At 46.8% G+C, this 18,859-nt stretch overlaps 1 protein-coding gene across 6 annotated transcripts in view; it reads right to left on the bottom strand.

Moving 5' to 3' along the window:
* ALG14 (ALG14 UDP-N-acetylglucosaminyltransferase subunit) overlaps positions 1–18,859 on the bottom strand; it is a 160,842-nt gene that overhangs the window by 41,425 nt on the left and 100,558 nt on the right. The window contains exon 4 of one of the 6 annotated variants that reach the window (XM_047785249.1): positions 10,186–10,637. The exons of the other annotated variants lie outside the window; for them this stretch is intronic. Within the exon in view, the coding sequence (XP_047641205.1) occupies positions 10,407–10,637 (231 nt within the window). The 3' untranslated portion in view covers positions 10,186–10,406. Of the gene's footprint in view, positions 1–10,185; positions 10,638–18,859 lie in introns of those variants that run through there. 6 annotated transcript variants of the gene reach the window in all.

Genomic DNA, 18,859 nt, shown 5'->3' with positions numbered 1-18,859 from the left:
AGGCCTGGGCCACTGAGGCAGAGGATGCAGGGGGCCTCGGCAGCCAGAGCTCGGCCCAGAAAGGGGGTGCAGGCTCGGGGCGGGGGGTGTCAAGCCCTCTGGTCCCCCCAGGAAGGAGGTGGCATGTGGAGAGGTCTCTAAAGTGTGAGGCCCTCCTGGGTCTGAGGATTAAATAAGTCCCCGCGTGGACTGTGCTTAGCGCAGATGCTGGCCTGTCACACACGGGTGAAAAATGCTGGAAGTGACTGTGACGACGGTGGTGGTGGCAGGACCGTCGTGGGGAGGGATCTCAAAGACGATCTCGTCCAAATGCTTCATGTTACGAACGTGGTGAGGAAACAGAGAAATACTACTGTTCGCCGTGATTCAAGGCACGCACGGTGGCAGAGGTGGAGCCTGGCCCAGGGCTCTTAGCATCCACCTGACCAGCTCTGCACAGCACCAGACCCGGGGGCAGCATCGCCTGTAATACTCAGTCCACAGAGGTGACTTGTTATCGCCAGTTTCTGGACAGCGGCAGGGAGGGTGTCCTTGGAGAAAAGGGACACCTTCGGCGGGAGGCGGCGCCCAGGAGCGGATGTGGGAACAACCTCAAATATTTACCCAACAATGAGAAGCACAGCCCTCACATGCATAAAGGAGACGGGGACACTTCGTACTTAACAGCAGTGTAGGGAAAGGTCCAGGACCGAATATTTTAAGTCAGAAAAACCTCTGTAGGTTCAGGAATCAGATCTGCAGACTGACTTAATTTCTTTTCCTGAGTTAAACACGAAATAAAAGTAATTTGTAAATTTCCTTCCTTGTTCTCACTTTAAAACATAATTCGTTTCACTTCCCTATAATCAATACATTCCTTGACTTTTTAGCATTTGATTTATATTTTTCAAATTTTTAATCAAGGAAATGTTCAAATACCCCTGAAAGTAAAGGGAAAAGACTATGATGAGGGTTGGGGCAAATCAGCTTGAAAACGGAGCCTCTTTTTATGTAGAAACAAAAAACAAACAAACAACCTTTTGCTGGTAAGACGTCATTTCTTTCACATTTTTCAAGGTATGTGAAAGACAAGCACAAAATGAATAACCCCACCTTTCTTGGCATCAAGGAAAAGTGACAGGAAAATATAAATTTATTGTAGTAATATCTAGATATAAAGAGTGATGCTTATAAGATTATTGAGGAGTTCCCGCTGTGGCACAGCGGGTTATGAACCTGACTGCAGAGGCTCGGGTTGCTGCAGAAGTGTGGGTTCCACCCTCGGCCCTGTGCAGCAGGATAAAGGATCTGGCATTGCCGCAGCTGCAGCTCAGATTCAATCCCTGGCCTGTGAACTTCCATATCATGTATGTGGCCATTAAAAAAAAAAAGATTATTTCACAAAAACCATCAAAGTGCAAAAAAATCACATTACAAATGATAGCATATATATATTAAAAAAGTCCTCCTGACCGTATGTTCTGCTTTCCGTCATCTAGTGTGACATTGTAAAGGTTTCTGCTGCCAGCAGTTTGATGTCTACTCTTCCACAAATTTTCCTAAACATAAAACATAGAAAAAAAAAAGGAAAGAAAAGGAAATGGAGCCTCTTTTAATTTAGCTGCCAGGCTGGAACTGAACAAGGAAACATTTGGATACTTTTTATTCCTTGTTGAATTTCTGCCAACTCTGTATATGGTGTTTCCATAAAAGTCTTGTTTTCCTTCCCTTTCCTTTGAAGAATGAAATGTCTCTTCCTTTTTTTCCAGAGCAAAGACTGTCGTCCAGACTCCCTCCCTCCTGCTGCTGTCGCCTTCTCTTCCCTGTGATGTCTGTGCTGGTCTCAGTTTGCATACTTTGGGGTCTGGGGGTTCACAGGACTCTGCAGGCATGGGGAGAGTGGCCCTGCTCAAAGTCATGGAAAGATTACCGAATGTCAGCTACTGAAACGCAACCAAAAACTTTACAAAGTTCTCTTTTTAATCAGTAAATTTTATTTTATTTTAAAAAACCAAGTTCTTAGTTTTATTCCAGTGAATCCAATAACTGTATTTGGAAACAAAAGTGACAGTGAAAACACAAGTGTCCAGACTCACTTTGAGCACTGAGTAGATTTTAACAAACCTACTAGATTTAACAAATCTACTAGAAATAAACATTCTCCTTTGTGTCTGAAAACCAATGACCGTTGGGGGGTGAAGGGTAAGGACACGGGGCATGCATCTAGGGCAAATAAAAAATACACGTTAATATGAATTCTCGTTAAACTTCTTAAAAAATTTTTTATTATAGTTGATTTACAATGTTCTGTCCATTTCTGCTGTACAGCCAAGTGACCCCGTTATATATACATACATTCTTTTTCTCCTATTATCTTTCATCAGGTCCCATCACAAGTCATTGGATATAATTCCCTGTGTTATTACACAACAGGACCTCACGGCTTATCCATTCAAAATGTAATAGTTTGCATCTATTAACCCCAAACTCCCTGTCCACCCCACTTCCGCTCCCTCAGCAACCACGAGTCTGTTCTTCAAGCCCATGAGTTTGTTTCTTTCCTGCAGATAGCTTCATCTGTGCCATATATGAGATTCCAGATATAAGTGATATCATATGGTATTTGTCTTTCTCTTTCTGATGTACTTCACTCAGTATGAGACGCTCTAGTTCCATCCATGTTGCTACAAATGGCATGATAATCAGCAAACTTTAAGCAATTAATCCTAAAAAGACTGAGGAAGGGTAGGGGGAAAGGACTCCAGGTCAGGCAGAAAAAAAGATGTCACATTTCCCTGCCAGAAACACTGTTCTTATTTTTCAGCTGAAGGGCTTGGCTATTAATTAAGGCATCGTGCTCAGGAGCCATCTCCTCTTCTACATTCTTGCTGCTAATCGTCACACATGTGACACATGACTTCTGTTTAAAAGCTAAAAGTTTATTAGAGTGGAAAAAATAAAACAATAAAACACGCCGTCAGTTATGCAGGAAAGGAAAAGAGATTAGGAATCAGGTCCAGCCGTTTGCTTATTCATCTGCATATGGTTAAAAGAGTTAAAGGAAGCCATTGGTTTCTGTTTCATTGCTACATGCAGGCCAAACAGCAAGGAGGAAAAAAAGCCTTTTCCTATCCACGGTGTAGAAATATGCTTTCTTCCCTCTGCCTTGGAGGGAGAAATTGTTTCCTCTCCTAATATTTAGCCAAAAATAATCACACTTCGGAGGGACCGGCTCCTTCTGAAAGGGTGTTGTTCACATCACCTATTGCTTTGATACAGATTCCCTCATGACTTAGTGGCAGAAAACACCAACCATTTAATCCCTGTCACAGGCTCTGTGGCGCGGAAATTCGCAGGGCGCAGGAGGGAGGTTTGCTGGAGGCTCTTCTCTGCTCGGTGGGGTTTGCGCCTCAGCAGGGAGACGAGAAAGCCTGGGGGTGACCCAAGTGGCTGGCATCATCCCGAGGCCTCCCCCCTCACATGTCTAGCGCCTGGATGGAGAAGGTTCAAACCCTTGGCCCTCTGTGGGCCCTCTGTGGACATCCCTGAGGGGGCAAGAGGGGGTGTCCAGAGGGTGAGCCTCTCAGGAGACAGTCAGAAGTCCCCTCCCACCCTCCCTGCTCAAAGGGAGAGCGACCAGACTGCACACGAGGCCGCCAGGTCACACTGCACGTGGCTGCCAACTTTGGAAAGCACAGTTCCTCTCCATTGTCTGGGTGAGGCCCTTTGGGGGGCTAGGGGGGAGGCAGCCCGAAGCCCTCTTCCCCTCCAGGGGGCCCTCACTGGCTCCTTTCGTGCAGTCCTTACTCAGCTCTTCCCAATAGCCGGGCTTTGTCCCAGCACCTTCAGGCTTTGTTTAGTCTCTGGCCGTGGGCAGAGATGGAACCACAGGAACAAAAACACTCCCCAGAGTGGCTTCCTGGCTGCTGCACTTCATTTTGTTTTTTTTTTTTGTCTTCCTTCATCTATATACACTCCTGCAAATGTATATGGACAGATTCCTTCACTACTGATGATATTTTTTTTTCACTGAGAAATAAATTCAAATGCCATAAGGTATGCCCACTGAAAGGGTACGACAGAGTGGGTTTTAGTCTATTCAGAGGTTGTACGACCATCACCACTAATTCCAGACCATTTTCATCTCATCCAAAAGGCATTCCATACCCCCCTGAAGGGGCCCTCGTTGCCCCCTCCCATAGCGCCTGACAACAGTGAATCTGCTTTCAAGGGATTTGCCTATTCTGGACATTTCACGTAAATGGAATCACACGACATGCGGGTTTTAGCGACTGGCTTATTTCCCTTAGCATGTTTTCCAGGTTCATTCACACACTGCAGCATGTCATGAATTAGTGCTTCATACCTTTTGGTGACTGAGCAATGTATGGATACTCCACTTTGGCTAATCCATCCAGCTGGTGGATATTTGGGTTGTTTCCACTGTTGACTGTTATGAGTACTGCTGGCCTGAGGTTTGTGGGCAGGTTTTTGAGTGAATGTGATTTTAGTTCTCCGAGGTATACATCTAGCCGGGGAACTGCTGGGTCACATGGCAACGTTAATGCTTTGAGGTTCAGCTGCTGAACCATTCTCCTCAATCCCACCAATGATGTCTGCTGTTTCATTTTCTCCACCTTCTTGGCAACACTTGTTATTTTCTGCTTTGTTTAAGGCCATCCTAGAGGGTGGGAAGTGGTTGCTGAGCTTTGTCCAAGGAGAGCCTTCCTTGAGGCCACTACACGCCAAGGAGCCCTTCTTGATGCCTGGAGATACATGGCTACTGAGTTCTTATTTTGTATTGGGCTCTGTGCTAAAGACAGTACACGTATCCTCTGGCCGGGAGATCACAACCACTCCAAACGCAGGTGCCCCTATTGGGCCTAGTTGACAAGTCAACAAAATGAGGCACAGGAGAAGGTTTGGAAGACATGAATGAAAAAAGAGTTAGAGAACTTGGATATGAATGCAGGACTGAAAGGTGGATATGAAAGATGGTCTAAGGGAAAGTTAAAAAAAATTTTTTTTTTCTCCAAAACAAAACCAAAAACACCAGGCAGACTGTAGTTGGCAGAATTTTAGCCTGGCCTCCAATATTCTGCCCTGTAATGCCTGTGTTTAATCCCCTGTCCTGAAGTAGGAGTGGGACCTGTGAATACCATGGCTATCACCCTCCCGATTATGTTATATCAATATGGCAGAAGGGATTCTGAGGGTGTAATTAAGATGCCTAATCAGCTGACTCCGAGTTAATCAGAAGGGAGATTACCCACGCACGTCAGTCCTTGAAAGAGATAAGGGGCAGCAGAGACTCTCCTGGCGGCCTTTAAGAAACAGGTCACCGTGAGTCCTACAACTGCAAGGAACTGAACTTGGCCAACAACCACCTGAAGCAGCTTGGAAGATGCAGAGTTCCAGATCAGGACCTGGCTGACACTTTGATGACGGCCTCACGAGACCCTGAGGAGAGAGCCAGTTAAGCCCTGCGTGGATTTCTAACCCACCGAGCTGTGAGATGATAAGTGTTATTTCAAGCCACTAAGTTTGCAGCACCTTGTTACATAGCAGTAGAAAACGAGTACAGAGCACTGACTGCCTAGAGGCTGCGAGAGGAGATGAACTCACTGGTGTACCTTCAGGATGATCAGCAGTTCTCAAGATGTGGCCCAGGGCCTCTGGGGGCCTCGAGATCTCTTCAGGGGTCCATGAGGTCAAAACTGTCCTATGATTAAGACATACTGAGATGTTATGCTGCCTCTTCCCTTCTCAGTCTCTTGTTTTACAGTTTTCTAGGTGCTACATGGTGTGTGACAATGTCATTGCTCTGATGGCTCATGGACTGTGTCCTGGTGTATCCCTAGGTTTTAAAAATGTCTGGTTTAATTCTAATGTGGTAAATGTTGACAAACCCAGCTCCCATCAACAAAAGTTCATCGGGGTCTCTCGATAATTTTTAATGGGGACTTTTTTATTGGCTATGCCCATGGCATGTGGAAGTTCTTGGGTCTGAGCCAAGCTGTGACCCAAGCTGGGTCCTGAACCCACTGTGTCACAAGGGAACTCCTTTGATGAGATCTTGAGACCAAAAAGTTTGAGAACCACTGTTCCAGATGAAGTGAAACTAAGTAGGCCTAGCCAACACCTAAAGGTATAAGAATTTCTAAATTTACCTAATGGCTAGATTCTGTCCTGGGCTGTGGTAGGTCTGGCGAAGAGTGGAGCAAGGATACAAAAATAGTATGAGGTATAGACCCTGAAGGAAGAAAGCGATAAAGAAATAATTGGCAAAGCCATTCTTGTCTTCCCTTTACAGGTGCTTCTAAGTACAAGGTATTGCAATAAGATGATGTAACCCGTGCTACCTTAGGTGTGGGTGGCTAGGACACAGGAGTGGGTAGAGAAGAAGCTGCTGAAACCTGGCTACGAGACGACAGGGGAGGGCTCATGGGAGGGGTGAGAAGTAAGCTGGGAGGGGCAGTGCGCAGAGGATAAATAATCCAGACACTCCACTCAGACCTCAGCTCTGCTGTCCCTTTCTCAGCAAGGCCTTTCCTGCTCCCTATCTAGAGCACCCAGCCTGTATTCCCATCACAGCACCTGGTTAATTTCCCTTCTAGCACTTTTTTCTTTTAAATCTAATGTAGTTGTTGGTAAGTCTGGCTGGAGGTGGAGTGCCTTGGTTCAAATCCCAGCTCTACTTTCTAGTTGTGAAGTCTTGGATAAGCTACTTCATCTCCCTATGCCTCAGGTCCTCCAAAAATGTGCGAAGAAAACTAGGAATTTCTGTTGAAGAGTTAGCTTAGTGGTGACTGTGGGACTAAAACGGCTGGGTATGAACTAGTTCAAAGGCAGAACCAAGGGGTGAAATCAGATGACGAGAATAGAAGAGGATGAAGAGACAAGGGGGAAATGCTGGGGATTTTTTTTTTTTTTTTAAAGGCAATTACATGGGGAGTAAGGAAAAAGTCAAAAACAAAAATTATTCCACAGTGTGTTGTTTGAGAGACAGGACAGAGCCTAGCATCATGTAAGGACTCTGGAGGGAAGAGAAAGAGCTGTGACAACTCCAAGTTTCACCTTGAGTGGCAGTCAGAGCACAGCTGGAGACACCTGGACTTAGAATGTTGGGGTGCTGGGCCTTAGAGAGGCAAAAGCTCAGGGCGGACGAGGAGATCTGGGTGCAGACACTCCGCAAGGTCCCAAACACTGAGCCGGACGGAGGGTGACCTGTAACACTCTCGAGGACAGGACTGCGGACAAAAGATGCTTCCTCTCGCTATCAAACTCCTTTGGGCGAGACGGGGCTTTGCAGACCATACGAAGCACCGACTCAGCACGAGGGGCTGCACAGGAATGGCGTGGCCCATTTCCCCACGTTAACCTGACGTGGTAAAGCCAAGTGAACAGAGTGTTTCAAGCTGCTTTTATAAGGGGAAGCTCGGGCCACCACCCTTCGAGCCAGGACTTCTCGCTCTTCCGTCTAAGACTGCCTGACATTCCTCTTGTTGTTGTGGTTTCATAGCGCTCTTCGTTCCAGGCGAGGGCTTCCTGTGATGACTTAGGGATGTCCTCTCTGAAACAGTGAGGCTCTGACCTGGCAAGCGGCTCAAACCCTTAGGACAGCCGGACTGCCGATAAAAATCTCCCCGGGAAGTCAGTGCGGGCGGGGTGCGTGATCTCCCTACCTCTCGTTTTAAGACTGGTGCGACTGACTCATTTTTCACGAAGTCTCTTGCAGTGAAAGGTGCACTCCAGGGTGCTTCAAGCGACATTAGAAAGGACAAGCTAGCTCCTGACCTTCTTCAGCAGGAGCTGAAATCAGAACACTTTCTTTCCATTTTTTTTTTTTTTTTTAAAGTATAGTTGATTTGCAATGTTCTGTCCATTTCTGCTGCACAGCAAAGTGACCCGGTCGCCCAGAGATACACATTCTTTTCTCATGTTATCTTCCATCGTGTTCTACCACAAGAGGTTGGATATAGCTCCCTGTGCTATACAGAGGACCTCATGGCTTATCCACTTGAAATGTAATAGTTTGCATCTACCAACCCCAACGCCCCATCCCTCCCTCTCCCTTCCCCGCTCCCCCTGGGCAACCACAAGTCTGTTCTCCATGTCTGTGAGCTGCTTCTGTTCTGGAGACAGGTTCATTTGCTGAGCACTACGGTTCTTCGTGCCACAGAAATGCACAGCGGGGCAGCTGGCCCTTCTGTCGTCTCAAACCAGCCCCTTTTGCCAGGGTGACCTCTTGGACTTGAAGTGGCCATAACAAGAACACAGCGGAGCACGTGTTTATTTACCAAATAGTCTGGAACCAAGCAAGAAGCCATGATGACATGTGCCTCCATCTGGCTCTGAGTGTGTGCACAGCAGTCCAACCCGGGAAGATATCTCTGAACTTTCAGTGATAGAACACACAGATTCTTTCTCTGACATTCCAGGCTAACCACTGTCTAAGTCAAGGCTCTGCAAAACGTCTGGGGCATGTGTTTCTGGAAAAAATCATGGCCTCTTTTCTCCAGTTCTGCGTGGCCTAAGCATCCTAAGCTCTGGCCCGAGAGGAGCCCACGCAGCAGGCTGAGCTGTGGGGGCCCCGGGGGCAGCTGCCCTGAAGCACAGACAGGCATTAACTAGTCCCATCTCACTCACCAAGGACACGCAGAGTGCCATGTGGGAACAGAGACAGAGACAAACTCAAAGATGGGCTGCTGCCCCTAAAAAAATCACTGTCCCTAGACAAGTAGAGGCTTCCTTCATCTCTGCCCCTTCCTTCGTCTCAGACCTTTACATCAGGTGACAGATTTGAAATCAAAGTCCCAGGGCGATGAACCAGGGCCTGGCTACCCACAGCCACTGACAGCAAAGTGCTCTCACTCTTTCTCGAGCGTCTGCCGCCACATGTTCCTCCTGCCAAAAACCTGGGAAAAAACGTCCTGATGACAGATGTGCCTACTTTATTCAGAGGAGGAGATTGAGAAAGGCTGAGGCAGCCTCGGCATTCTGATTTGACGTCATCTTGGGTGGCCATGCCTCTTTTCACCCAAAGTCACTTTCTTTGTCCATTTCTAACCCTTTCTTTATCAGATTTATATCATACTCATAAGAAAGACTTAAAAAGAAAAAACAAGCAACTTAAACACCACGAGCCGCCTTCTCATTGTTTGCTGCCTTGTTAAAGCAGCACGGAGGGAATGGAATTCCTGTTTAGTGCAGAGCTGCAGGTGGGCCAGCCCCGCGTTAGGGGTTAGACGCTTGTCGCAGTGGACATGGCTCTTTAGGAGCTGAGGTTCTCAAGCCCGACGGGCTAAATCATCTGAAAAATCCAGTGCAAAACACATGTGAGCCCCTTGTTCAAAATATGGTAAGAAATTCAAGAGAGAGAGAGAGTAGTCTATCCAACCAAGCACGGGCCCCTCCTAACTATGGGTCCCTGTGTGGCCGCATTAGGTCACAAGCCCATGAAACCGGCTCTGCTGTCAGGCCGGGCAGCTGGGGCTCGACCCCTGGCTTGGGCACTTACTAGTCATGTGATCTTAGAAAGTGGGGGTCATAACAGTCCCTCCCTCACTGAGTTATCATAGTTACATGAATTAATATTTGAAAGTACTTAGAATAGCCAGCAAACAATAAGCACTTAGGTAATGTTACATATATATTACATTACTCTCTGAGCCTACCTATCTTGCAATGCTGCAGACAACTAAAGCTACCATGCTGTGAATTTACTATAACATTTAAAAAAAAAAAGGTTTTGAGAGTTTGGCCCTAATAAACAGAAGTCATGTTTTTATGTCTATGACAGTGGTCATCTTATAATTTAACAAACAAAAGATTTTAAAAGATATTCTGGATTGAGGCGAACGACTCAGAAAGCAACGCTAAAGAACAAAAAAAAGATACTGGTTTATGTGTTCAGTTCTGGAAGCCCGTGGAGTGCAAATTGTCATGAAGCCAATTTAATGTAACTGCTTCCTTTAGCCTGAAAGGGTTCACGAGGGATTTCTCTGCCTCCATACAGGAAATAAAGCCTCCTGTGTCTGAACAAAAACTAAGAAATAGCTTTCTTTTTCTTTCTACAATGCAGAATAACGTAAAGAAAAAAAAAAAAAAAAGCTGTAGAACAGGAAATGCGGCTAATCTAAAAACTCTATATTTAGAATATTAGAAAAAAATATGATTAAAACAAGTCAGAAGATAACTTGCAGGTAGTGATTCAGAGCCCAGAGGCATACTCAAGCGGTTTATTCATGTTTGTTTTACAAGAACCAGCTCAGTTCCCTCACGGGATTATTCACCCGAGTTTTTAACTCTTGGCCACTCTTCTCAGGATTTTCAAAACCTTTGACGATAAACACGTAGTTTTTGGGTTCCCCATTTCTCATCAATGCTGTCGATGACAAAACTCTAAAGAAGTACCTTGTCATTCGTCAAACAATTCGCCCGAGGTACACAGATTTGGGGTATTTCTCCTTAAGGGCCGGCCACTGGACAATGAAGTAATCGGAGAGGTGAAACAGAATCTTTCCGGAGAGGGATAAATGCTCCACTCGGCAGATGCTTTCCACGTAGACAATGATTACTTTCTTTATTCCTAGTATCCCGAGGAGAAGGGCAGATATACAGATAGGAACACATGTTCCTGGCCCGTTACACAACACCTTGGGGGAACAAAAAGTTGAAGGTCAAATAAAAACACAGAAGACCAACTAAGGCGTTTAAAATGAAAAACAGTCGAATCTTGGAAGGGATTTGTTATTATTCTAAGTCTTGAATGGTTCCTTGTCAAGATGCAGCCTGTAGCAAGCTCGTGCCCTGAGGAGCCAGGTGGGGTGGGGCAGTGGGCTCTCCTGCGGACCAACTGTGTGGCCCAGGGCACGTCACTGCCCTTGTCTGCTCCTGGGTGGCCTGCCCTGGGCCACGGCAGGTGGGAGAACGGTGCCCGGTGCTCAGCCTGCACCCATGGGCTGGGTGTGTGTGGCTCCTCTCCAACTGCGTTGTGGATCTTGAATGTCACACAAATGCATGAAAAACAGATAAAATCAGCTGTGATTTACTGTTTTCTCATGTACCGACTTGTTCCTGTGGATTTTTAAGGGTAATCTTCATAATGGGTGGAGAACAGACACGTAAAATGTAGGAGAAATGTCTCCAAATGACTAATTCTGCAGAATATTTTCGTGGGAGGTAGAATCACCTTACGAGTGCAAGTCAACAAACAGGATATTCGAGAGACTGCTACTAAGTGAATGAGGTTTTCCCTCAAGAGAATTTTTAGTCCGTGGCTATAATCCAGAGAGTTAACGCTTTCGAATTCTGCTAATTTTTATAGAAAGCCCCTGGTTAAAAACAATTTAGGTGGTGAACATAACAAGAGAAATAAAAACTTTTTTCTTATTGAGCACTCTTTAAAAATTGAAGTATAGTTGATTTACAATATTAATTTCTGCTGTAGAGCAAAGTGATTCAGTTATACCTATATATACATTCGTTTTAAATATTCCTTTCTGTTATGGCTTATCACTGGAAATTGAATATAGTTCCTATGCTATACAGAAGGACCTTGTTGCTCATCCATTCTGTATATAAATATATCATTTGCATCTACTAACCCCAAACCCCCAGTCTATCCCACTCCCTCGTCCTTCCCCCTTGGCAACCATAAGTCTGTTCTCTATATCTGTGAGTCTGTTTCTATTTGGTAGATAGGTTCATTTGCGCCATATTTTAGATTTCACACATAAGTGATATCATATAGCATTTGTCTTTCTCTTTCTGACTTACTTCATTTAGTATGAGAATCTCTAGTTGCATCCATGTTGCTGGAAATGGCATTATTTCATTCTTTTTTATGGCCAAATAGTGTTCCATTGTATATATGTGCCACGTCTTCTTTATCCATTCAACCACCCATGGATATTTAGGTTGTTTCCATGCCTTGGCTATTGTGAAGAGTGCTGCTATGAACATGGGGGTGCATGTATCTTTTCAAATTAGACTTTTCTCTAGATATATGCCCAGGAGTTGGACTGATGGATCATATGGCAAGACTTACTCGTTTTTTGAGGACCCTTCATGCTGCTTTCCATAGTGGTTGCACCAATTACATTCCCACCAACAGTGTAAGAGGGTTTCCTTTTCTCTGCACCCTCTCCAACATTTGTTATTTGTAGACTTTTTGATGGTGGCAATTCTGACCAGTGTGAGGTAGTTTTGATTTGCACGAGAAACTAAAATTTGGAGTTCCCTGGTGGCCTAGAGGTTAAGAATCCGGTGTTGGCACTGCTGTGGCCCAGGTCACTGCTATGGTGCAGGTTTGGTGCCTGCCCTGGAAACTTCCACAAGCTTTAGGAATGGCCAAAAACCGTGTGTCTGTACATACATGTAGACACACACATTTCTATATGTCTTTTAAGAAAATGAGAGGAAACCTATTTCACAGAATTAGGTTGTCCACACATGCCTACCAGGCATTAGTTAAAATGTCACGTGATGGCTCCAGCATCAGGTCCACAAAGCTTATCAGACATCAGAGAATCTTAGATCGGAAAGTGTCCCCAGAAATACTGAGCATGTCAGGGACCCTGCCTGGCACATGCGTGCTGGGGCTACCGGACTGGGGAGCGATCCAAGGGTCTGATGAAGGTTATGTGATCTAAGCTCTGCCCTTGTTGGAGGCGGGACCACCTGCAGCACCACTCACAGGGCTTTGGGATCAGAGAGGGGGGCCTGTTTCAGGCAGAAACCAATCCTTTTTAGGCTTCCTTAGCTCCTACCTACAATTTAAGCCCCTGCCTGTCTTGCATGAAGAAATTTTGTTTAGACTTTCTCCTCAATTACGGGCTCCTGAGCTGCTCTCCAGGCCAGTGCTCTTTAATCCCTACTGAGTTGCCCCTTACACCCCGTCTTCACAGACCCTCGAGGAAGCGTAAAAGGAAGAGAATGGGACAGGGAGGCAGGGGAGCAGGGCTGAACAAGCTGTGAACTGGCTCTGAGGCCCGGGACCACAGCAGCGACCTCCGAGACCACCTCTGTCCTCGCCACCACTGTTTAGTGACAACTCACCGCGGCCAGCTACCCAGCTACGGCACGAAACAGGGCACACGCGCTGTTTTCGTCAGTCCCCGGACCAAGCGTGGGAGGCAAGTTTCCGTATCCTTTTCTGCAGAGGAGGAAACGGAGGTGCGGGGAATGGGGCAGGCTGCCTGCTCACACGTTGAGGAGTGGCCTTCTGCTGCGTCCGGTCACTTTTCCCCATGCGATTCAGTTCCTGAACGTGCGAAGCCAAGACACGGGTCCTGATGGCCTTCCCTGCTACCTCCAGGAGTCTACGTTTCCCTGAGGCGCCTTTGTTTCTAGTGTGGTCTGAAGCCTAAGTTGCAAGACTGTTCTGAATCCTTTCAGGGTTTAGAATTCTAAAAATCCTATTCATGCGAGGGTTCTCAATAGCGGCACTATGGACCTTCTGGACTGGATTCTTTCTCCTTGCGGGGCCAGTCCTGCGCATCGTAGGCTGTTTAGCAGCATCCGTGGCCTCCACCCACCGGACTCCAGTCGCCAAGATGCTCAACAATGTCTCCAGGCACCGCCAACTCTCCAGCCGAGAGCCACTGCGTTAACGTATTCCCGAATCCTTGCATTATTTGTGCTGCTTTTCTCAATCCCCCCCCCCCCCCACACACACAGGACAGAACGAAATAAAACCTACAGCCAAAAAATAATGTAAAGGTTGCATGTTGGATCTGGAATGTCACAACAAACATTTTCACGTTTGTTGCCTTTTTAAAAAAAAATGTGCGTATCTACATGTGCTCCTTTCAGTGTCGGGTCGACCCACGATACACAAGCTGTGAATACACTGAGAGCGGGTCTGGATACAGGAGGGGAAAGAACTGGGCAAGGGTAGGAGATGCTGCATCAGAAGCCGAGATGGTTGGGCCGAAGTGAAAATGAAATATCTTACTACAAAAAGCATCTTACTACAAAAGCCCCAGGTACACTAAAATCACCAAACCCTCAATCAAGTTTTTTGTTTGTTTGTTTGTTTGTTTTGTTTTTTTAAAGCAAAGTAATCTGAAGGGAAACTCAGACTAAGGAAAGTTTCCCTTCAGATTACTTTGTCTTTTAATTAAGCACAGGTTTTAACGCTGAGTTTTACAGCAGCCTAGTCAAAAATTTAAAAATTGTGGATTATGGAGTTTCCATTATTTAATGAAGCATACCAGGCAGACTTATTCTGAACACTAAATAAAACAGAAATTTATGGAGACGGCCTGGCTAGAGAAGGTTTTAAACACTATCATGCTTGAAGTTATCTTTTCAATGTTATAAAAAGCACGGAAATACTCTTCGTATTTCTATTTCTTAAAATACAAATCCCCAGTAAACGTGGGTGGTGCATCGCTCCTTCTGCCTCGTCCCTGCTGTTTTGGAAGGCCCTTAGGAGCAGGGCCCACTCCTAGGACAACCTATGCTCTAGGACAACTCGCTAAATTCTGCTGAAAGGAAGGAAGGAAAAGAAGGACCGAGGGGTGAGGGAGGTGGGAACTCTCTGCCCGTCAGATAGGAAGGCAAATGCTCCCTCTGCCAGACTCGAGCCTGTGTGTAGCTCTATCATGCACATGTGTCATGAACACAATGGCTGTAACAGAGCATATTTTTTTTTTTTTTTGCTATTTCATACCCATTGTCTTTTCTTCAGGGGAACCACTCACTGTATTCCCTGCTCTCAACCTCAGTGCCTGTAGAGTTGACTCCACACCCAACGACAAGGAAAGCACATATGACTGCAGTCTGATCAGTGAAGGCATTGAATTTCCCTGGCCAAAGGCACTTCCTCAGGGAAGAGCACATAAGCCAGGGAGAGACCACAAGAAGTAGTGGGACAGTTGTTGGGGCCACTGAGAGAGTGGCACCTTTTCTGCTGTGCTGGAACCTAGAAGAGTGTGGGCCTGGCACTGCTAATTGCTACCTTGCCACCATGTGGAGAGCTGGAGAATGAAGCCGTCACAGGGCAGAAAAGAGCTGAGAGATGAAGACAGGCCAGGTCCCAAAGGTAGCATTTAAGATCCGCGAATCCAGCTGTGCCTGAAGGAAACCAGATCTGCCGCTAGACTTGGCAGGTATGGGAGGGAGGACATTCCACTTTCGCTTAAGGCAGTTTGAATCAGGACGTCTGTCACTAGCAATAAAAAGCATCCTAACTGACACGGCTCTTTATTTTGTCTAACTCCCTAACTAGCCCGTCCGCAGAGCCAACTGGTAGGTGTGCATATGCGCCTGCTGGATGAATGAACACATCAATAAATAAACTCTGAGAGCAGGAAATTCAAGAGATGTCCTAAAGATAAGTTATGGGTCTAGAAAACAGAAAAAGGTCAGGGCTCATATAAATATGAAGTCATGAGGGTAGATGAGCCAGATCAAGGATCAAGAACAGTGACAAGAGGATGGCTGTTCTGCAGCTCCGGGTCACCACAGGATGGGTCCCGATGGCTGAGACGTGACATCGGCATGCAGGAAAAGACACGTTCAACTCGGCTCGTCTCGACTCAGCTGCTGGCCTCGCGGGAGCCCCATACACACAACAAGGGCCAAGACCTGTGGAGTCCTGGGCCAGTTTGAAGGTCAGAGACCACGAAGTTGACGGTGGCCCAAGAGAGACCACGTGACGCTGAGACGGCAAGTCCGATGGAGAGTTCGCGTAGGGCTGCAATTGGAAGACCTGGACAGAGAGGCAGGGGCCCACTCCAAGGCGCTGGCCTGAAAACGAGTCTCTTGGACAGCCTCCTGCCCGTGGACGGCAGGCTGCAGAGAGCTCCAGGAGCGCAGCTCCAGGCAAGGCATCGCGGAGCTCCCGGGGTGGGTGAAGCTGGGAACTCAAGCCCCCTGGCAAAGCGGAGCTGGCTTGGGCAGGGAGTCCCCAGGGAGGTCACAGGTTCTGTCAAAACCAACACTTCCAGGGGTAGGACACGGGTTCCACTAGGCAGTCAGGTAAATGGGGAGATGAGGACGGAAGGCACAGAGGGGAGGCCCCGTCGGGAGACCCAGGACGAGGAGCTCAGTTGTGGGGCCTAATAGGAAGCCTTTCAGGTGAGATGCTTCAGAAGGCACCCTTCTTATTTCAGACCATAAAGAAACCACAAGGTCACTGGGCTTCGCCGACAGAGATGAGATGTCCAGATGTGGCTGAGAGCAATGGAAACCCCAGAGACGGCTACTTCAGTGACTCACTGAGCTCAAATACGTGCGGGGAAGGTGAGCACATGAGAGAGGGGAGCTCAGGTAGGAGCTGGGTGAGCAAGGCAGGGCTGGGAAAAGGTTTACGGGACGGAACGAATGAGCCGCATGTGAACTGAAAGATCTGTGGGAACAAACTGGTGGTGAGGAAGGAACTCACTACATAGGAAAAAGCAGGTGAAAATTCAGAGCATTTGCTCTGAGATTGGTTTGGGAAGAACTATACTTTCTGAGAACATGACAAAGGAAAAAAATGTCGGCCCAGGAAGTGGGCCCTCAACAGATGTTCTTCTAAATATTTATAACTTTCCAGCCCAGTGTGAAAAGTACAGGAAGGCACAGGAAGAAAGAAATCCTTCTCACCAATCTGTTAACATTTTGGTGTATTGTCTTCCAATGTATATCTTCATAAACACGTTTATATTTTACTATAAAATATGTTCATACATGTACAGATATAATTCTGAGAGCTTACGTATGAGTATTGTTAAAGAGCTTTTTAGTTTTAGCAATTTTTTTGTACTGCAAAAAGTTTTTTAAAAATCCATGATTTTTAATGACTATGTATATTTAATCCTATGGAGCTCTCATAATTCATCTATGCCTTTATTGTTCAAAATCCAGGCTGACTTCTTTTTTTCCCTCCTGCTCTTCTAAACCATGCTGTTATGAACATAGTTGTATATAAATCTTGTGACCCCTGAGGCTTTAGTTTTGCACTGAACTGTGTTCCAGAGTTCTTGCTGAGTGAGAAGTTAGAAGAAACAGCTTCAAGAACGTAAGGAAGTTGTAGAAAGTTTAATAAAACAACCATCCTGAATTGGGGATGGGCCATGGGGCCTTCTGTTTAATTTTTCTCTTTCTGTCTGGATACCGAGTGACTTCCCACTGCATGAGAGCTGTGGCAGCAGGCAGAGCCCGTCTCTTATGGCACAGGTGAGGGACGCCTTTCTGGGGCCCCTCTGCTGCCAGCGGGTGGGCTGTGACCTGGCCAGATGTTCCTGCCTCGGTCTGACCAGGAGCTGGTGATGCTGAGAAGCCAGGCTGGGGGACAGTCTGTTCTGGTGGCATAGATGGCTTTGGCAGAGTCTAGTGTCCAGTACCGGGGGTGCCATCTGCACAGTGTGCTATCCAGTAGTGGTGGCAGCAGGGTCCCCCAAAGCACCTGAGGCCAAGGGGTTTGGCCATGGTTCCAGCTGCTCAGCTCCCAGCTGGTCCCTCGCTGTTGACCAATCCTACTTCATTAGCCTTCCCAGTAACTCGGAGCGCTCCCCACGGCCTTTCACTAAATTCCTTTGCTGTGCCAGTCAGCCGGACTGGCTCTGCATGGTTCGTTACCAAGAATCTGACTGGTATGGAAAGAAGACTTTGGAAGCAGCAAATGCGGAGTCAGAGGAGGAACAGGTGGAGTCAGAACAGTCACAGGATTTCCTCAGGCAGGCAGGGCTCAGAGTGCTGGACCATGAGCACAGGAAGAGGCCAACTGACCCACGGATGAGGACCGAGCAGCACAAAGGGCCTGGGGCGGGGGGAGCGCACTGATGTACAGGAAGAAGGTGCCGAAATCCTCCTTCAAGGGAAGGGGAGGGTGGGAGCTGTGGGATGGAAGCCTCCAAAAACTGGAGGGAGAGGCATGCGGGTGGAGTCGAGAGAGAGACAGGAACCCGCCGTTGGAGGGCAGGTGCTCTGCAGCATGGAGAGCATCGCCAGAGGACCGGAAGGCTGGGGTGCAGCCCGAGGAAAGGCAGTGCCGAATGTCAGCACCCCGGGGGCGGGGGGGGGGGGGGCGGAGTGGACCACAGGAAGGAGCAGGATGCTGAGCAGATGGGATGACGCAGCCGCTTGGCTCACCTCACGGTACACTGCGTTTCTTCTTTTTTATGTATGTTTAATCATCTGAGTAGTAACAGTTATAAGGGAACATCTAGACCAACATGAAATAACCAAATAAAGCTGAAACACTAGAATCACTGACTATTTATAAACCTCAAGGTCTCTCACCATTCTACCGCTAACCCGCAGAATTTTCAGAGTTGTCATCATTGTGTATATAGCATTCTGAGGTCCACCTTTCTAATGGTATCACCACGTAATTCCATGCTGCTACACAGGCATCAGCTGCTTCACTGCTTGAACATGTCACAGTCCACTGGGCCACTTCCCTACTTCTCTTTACCCAGGTATAGCTTTCATCCTCTTGTAAACCATACCAAAAAGGTACGTAACTTATAAACTGTTTTTATCTAGGCTAATGGCTTATGTTACAAAGACAGAATTTATTGATGGCTCCTCAAATATAAGGTACTTGCCTTTTGCTTAATAACAACTCAAAAAACGGTTCCCAATGTAAATTAGGTTCTTGAATGCAGTCCCAACATGAGTGTATGAGTGTGTGTGTGTGTGTGTATGTGTGTGTGTGTGTAGGCTTCTCTCCAACAAACACTAGCTGGTTGTCCTACAATTTAACTCAATTCTGACACTATCTACCTGGATATAGACCCAGATTCCACAGATTAATGGCTCAGTCCCAAAGACCGCCCTCCAGTTCAGATGCCTGTCACAAACTCAGGTTGTTACCTGTCCTTCTGACTGACTGGCTATACGTCAGAGGTTCCCATGACCCACTCCTTGAGTTCAAGTCATT

This window comes from Phacochoerus africanus, chromosome 6, assembly GCF_016906955.1.
Source record: "Phacochoerus africanus isolate WHEZ1 chromosome 6, ROS_Pafr_v1, whole genome shotgun sequence".
Lineage (NCBI taxonomy): Eukaryota > Metazoa > Chordata > Mammalia > Artiodactyla > Suidae > Phacochoerus > Phacochoerus africanus.
Note: the sequence above shows the minus strand (reverse complement) of the source record. Positions and strands in the feature narration are given on the sequence as shown.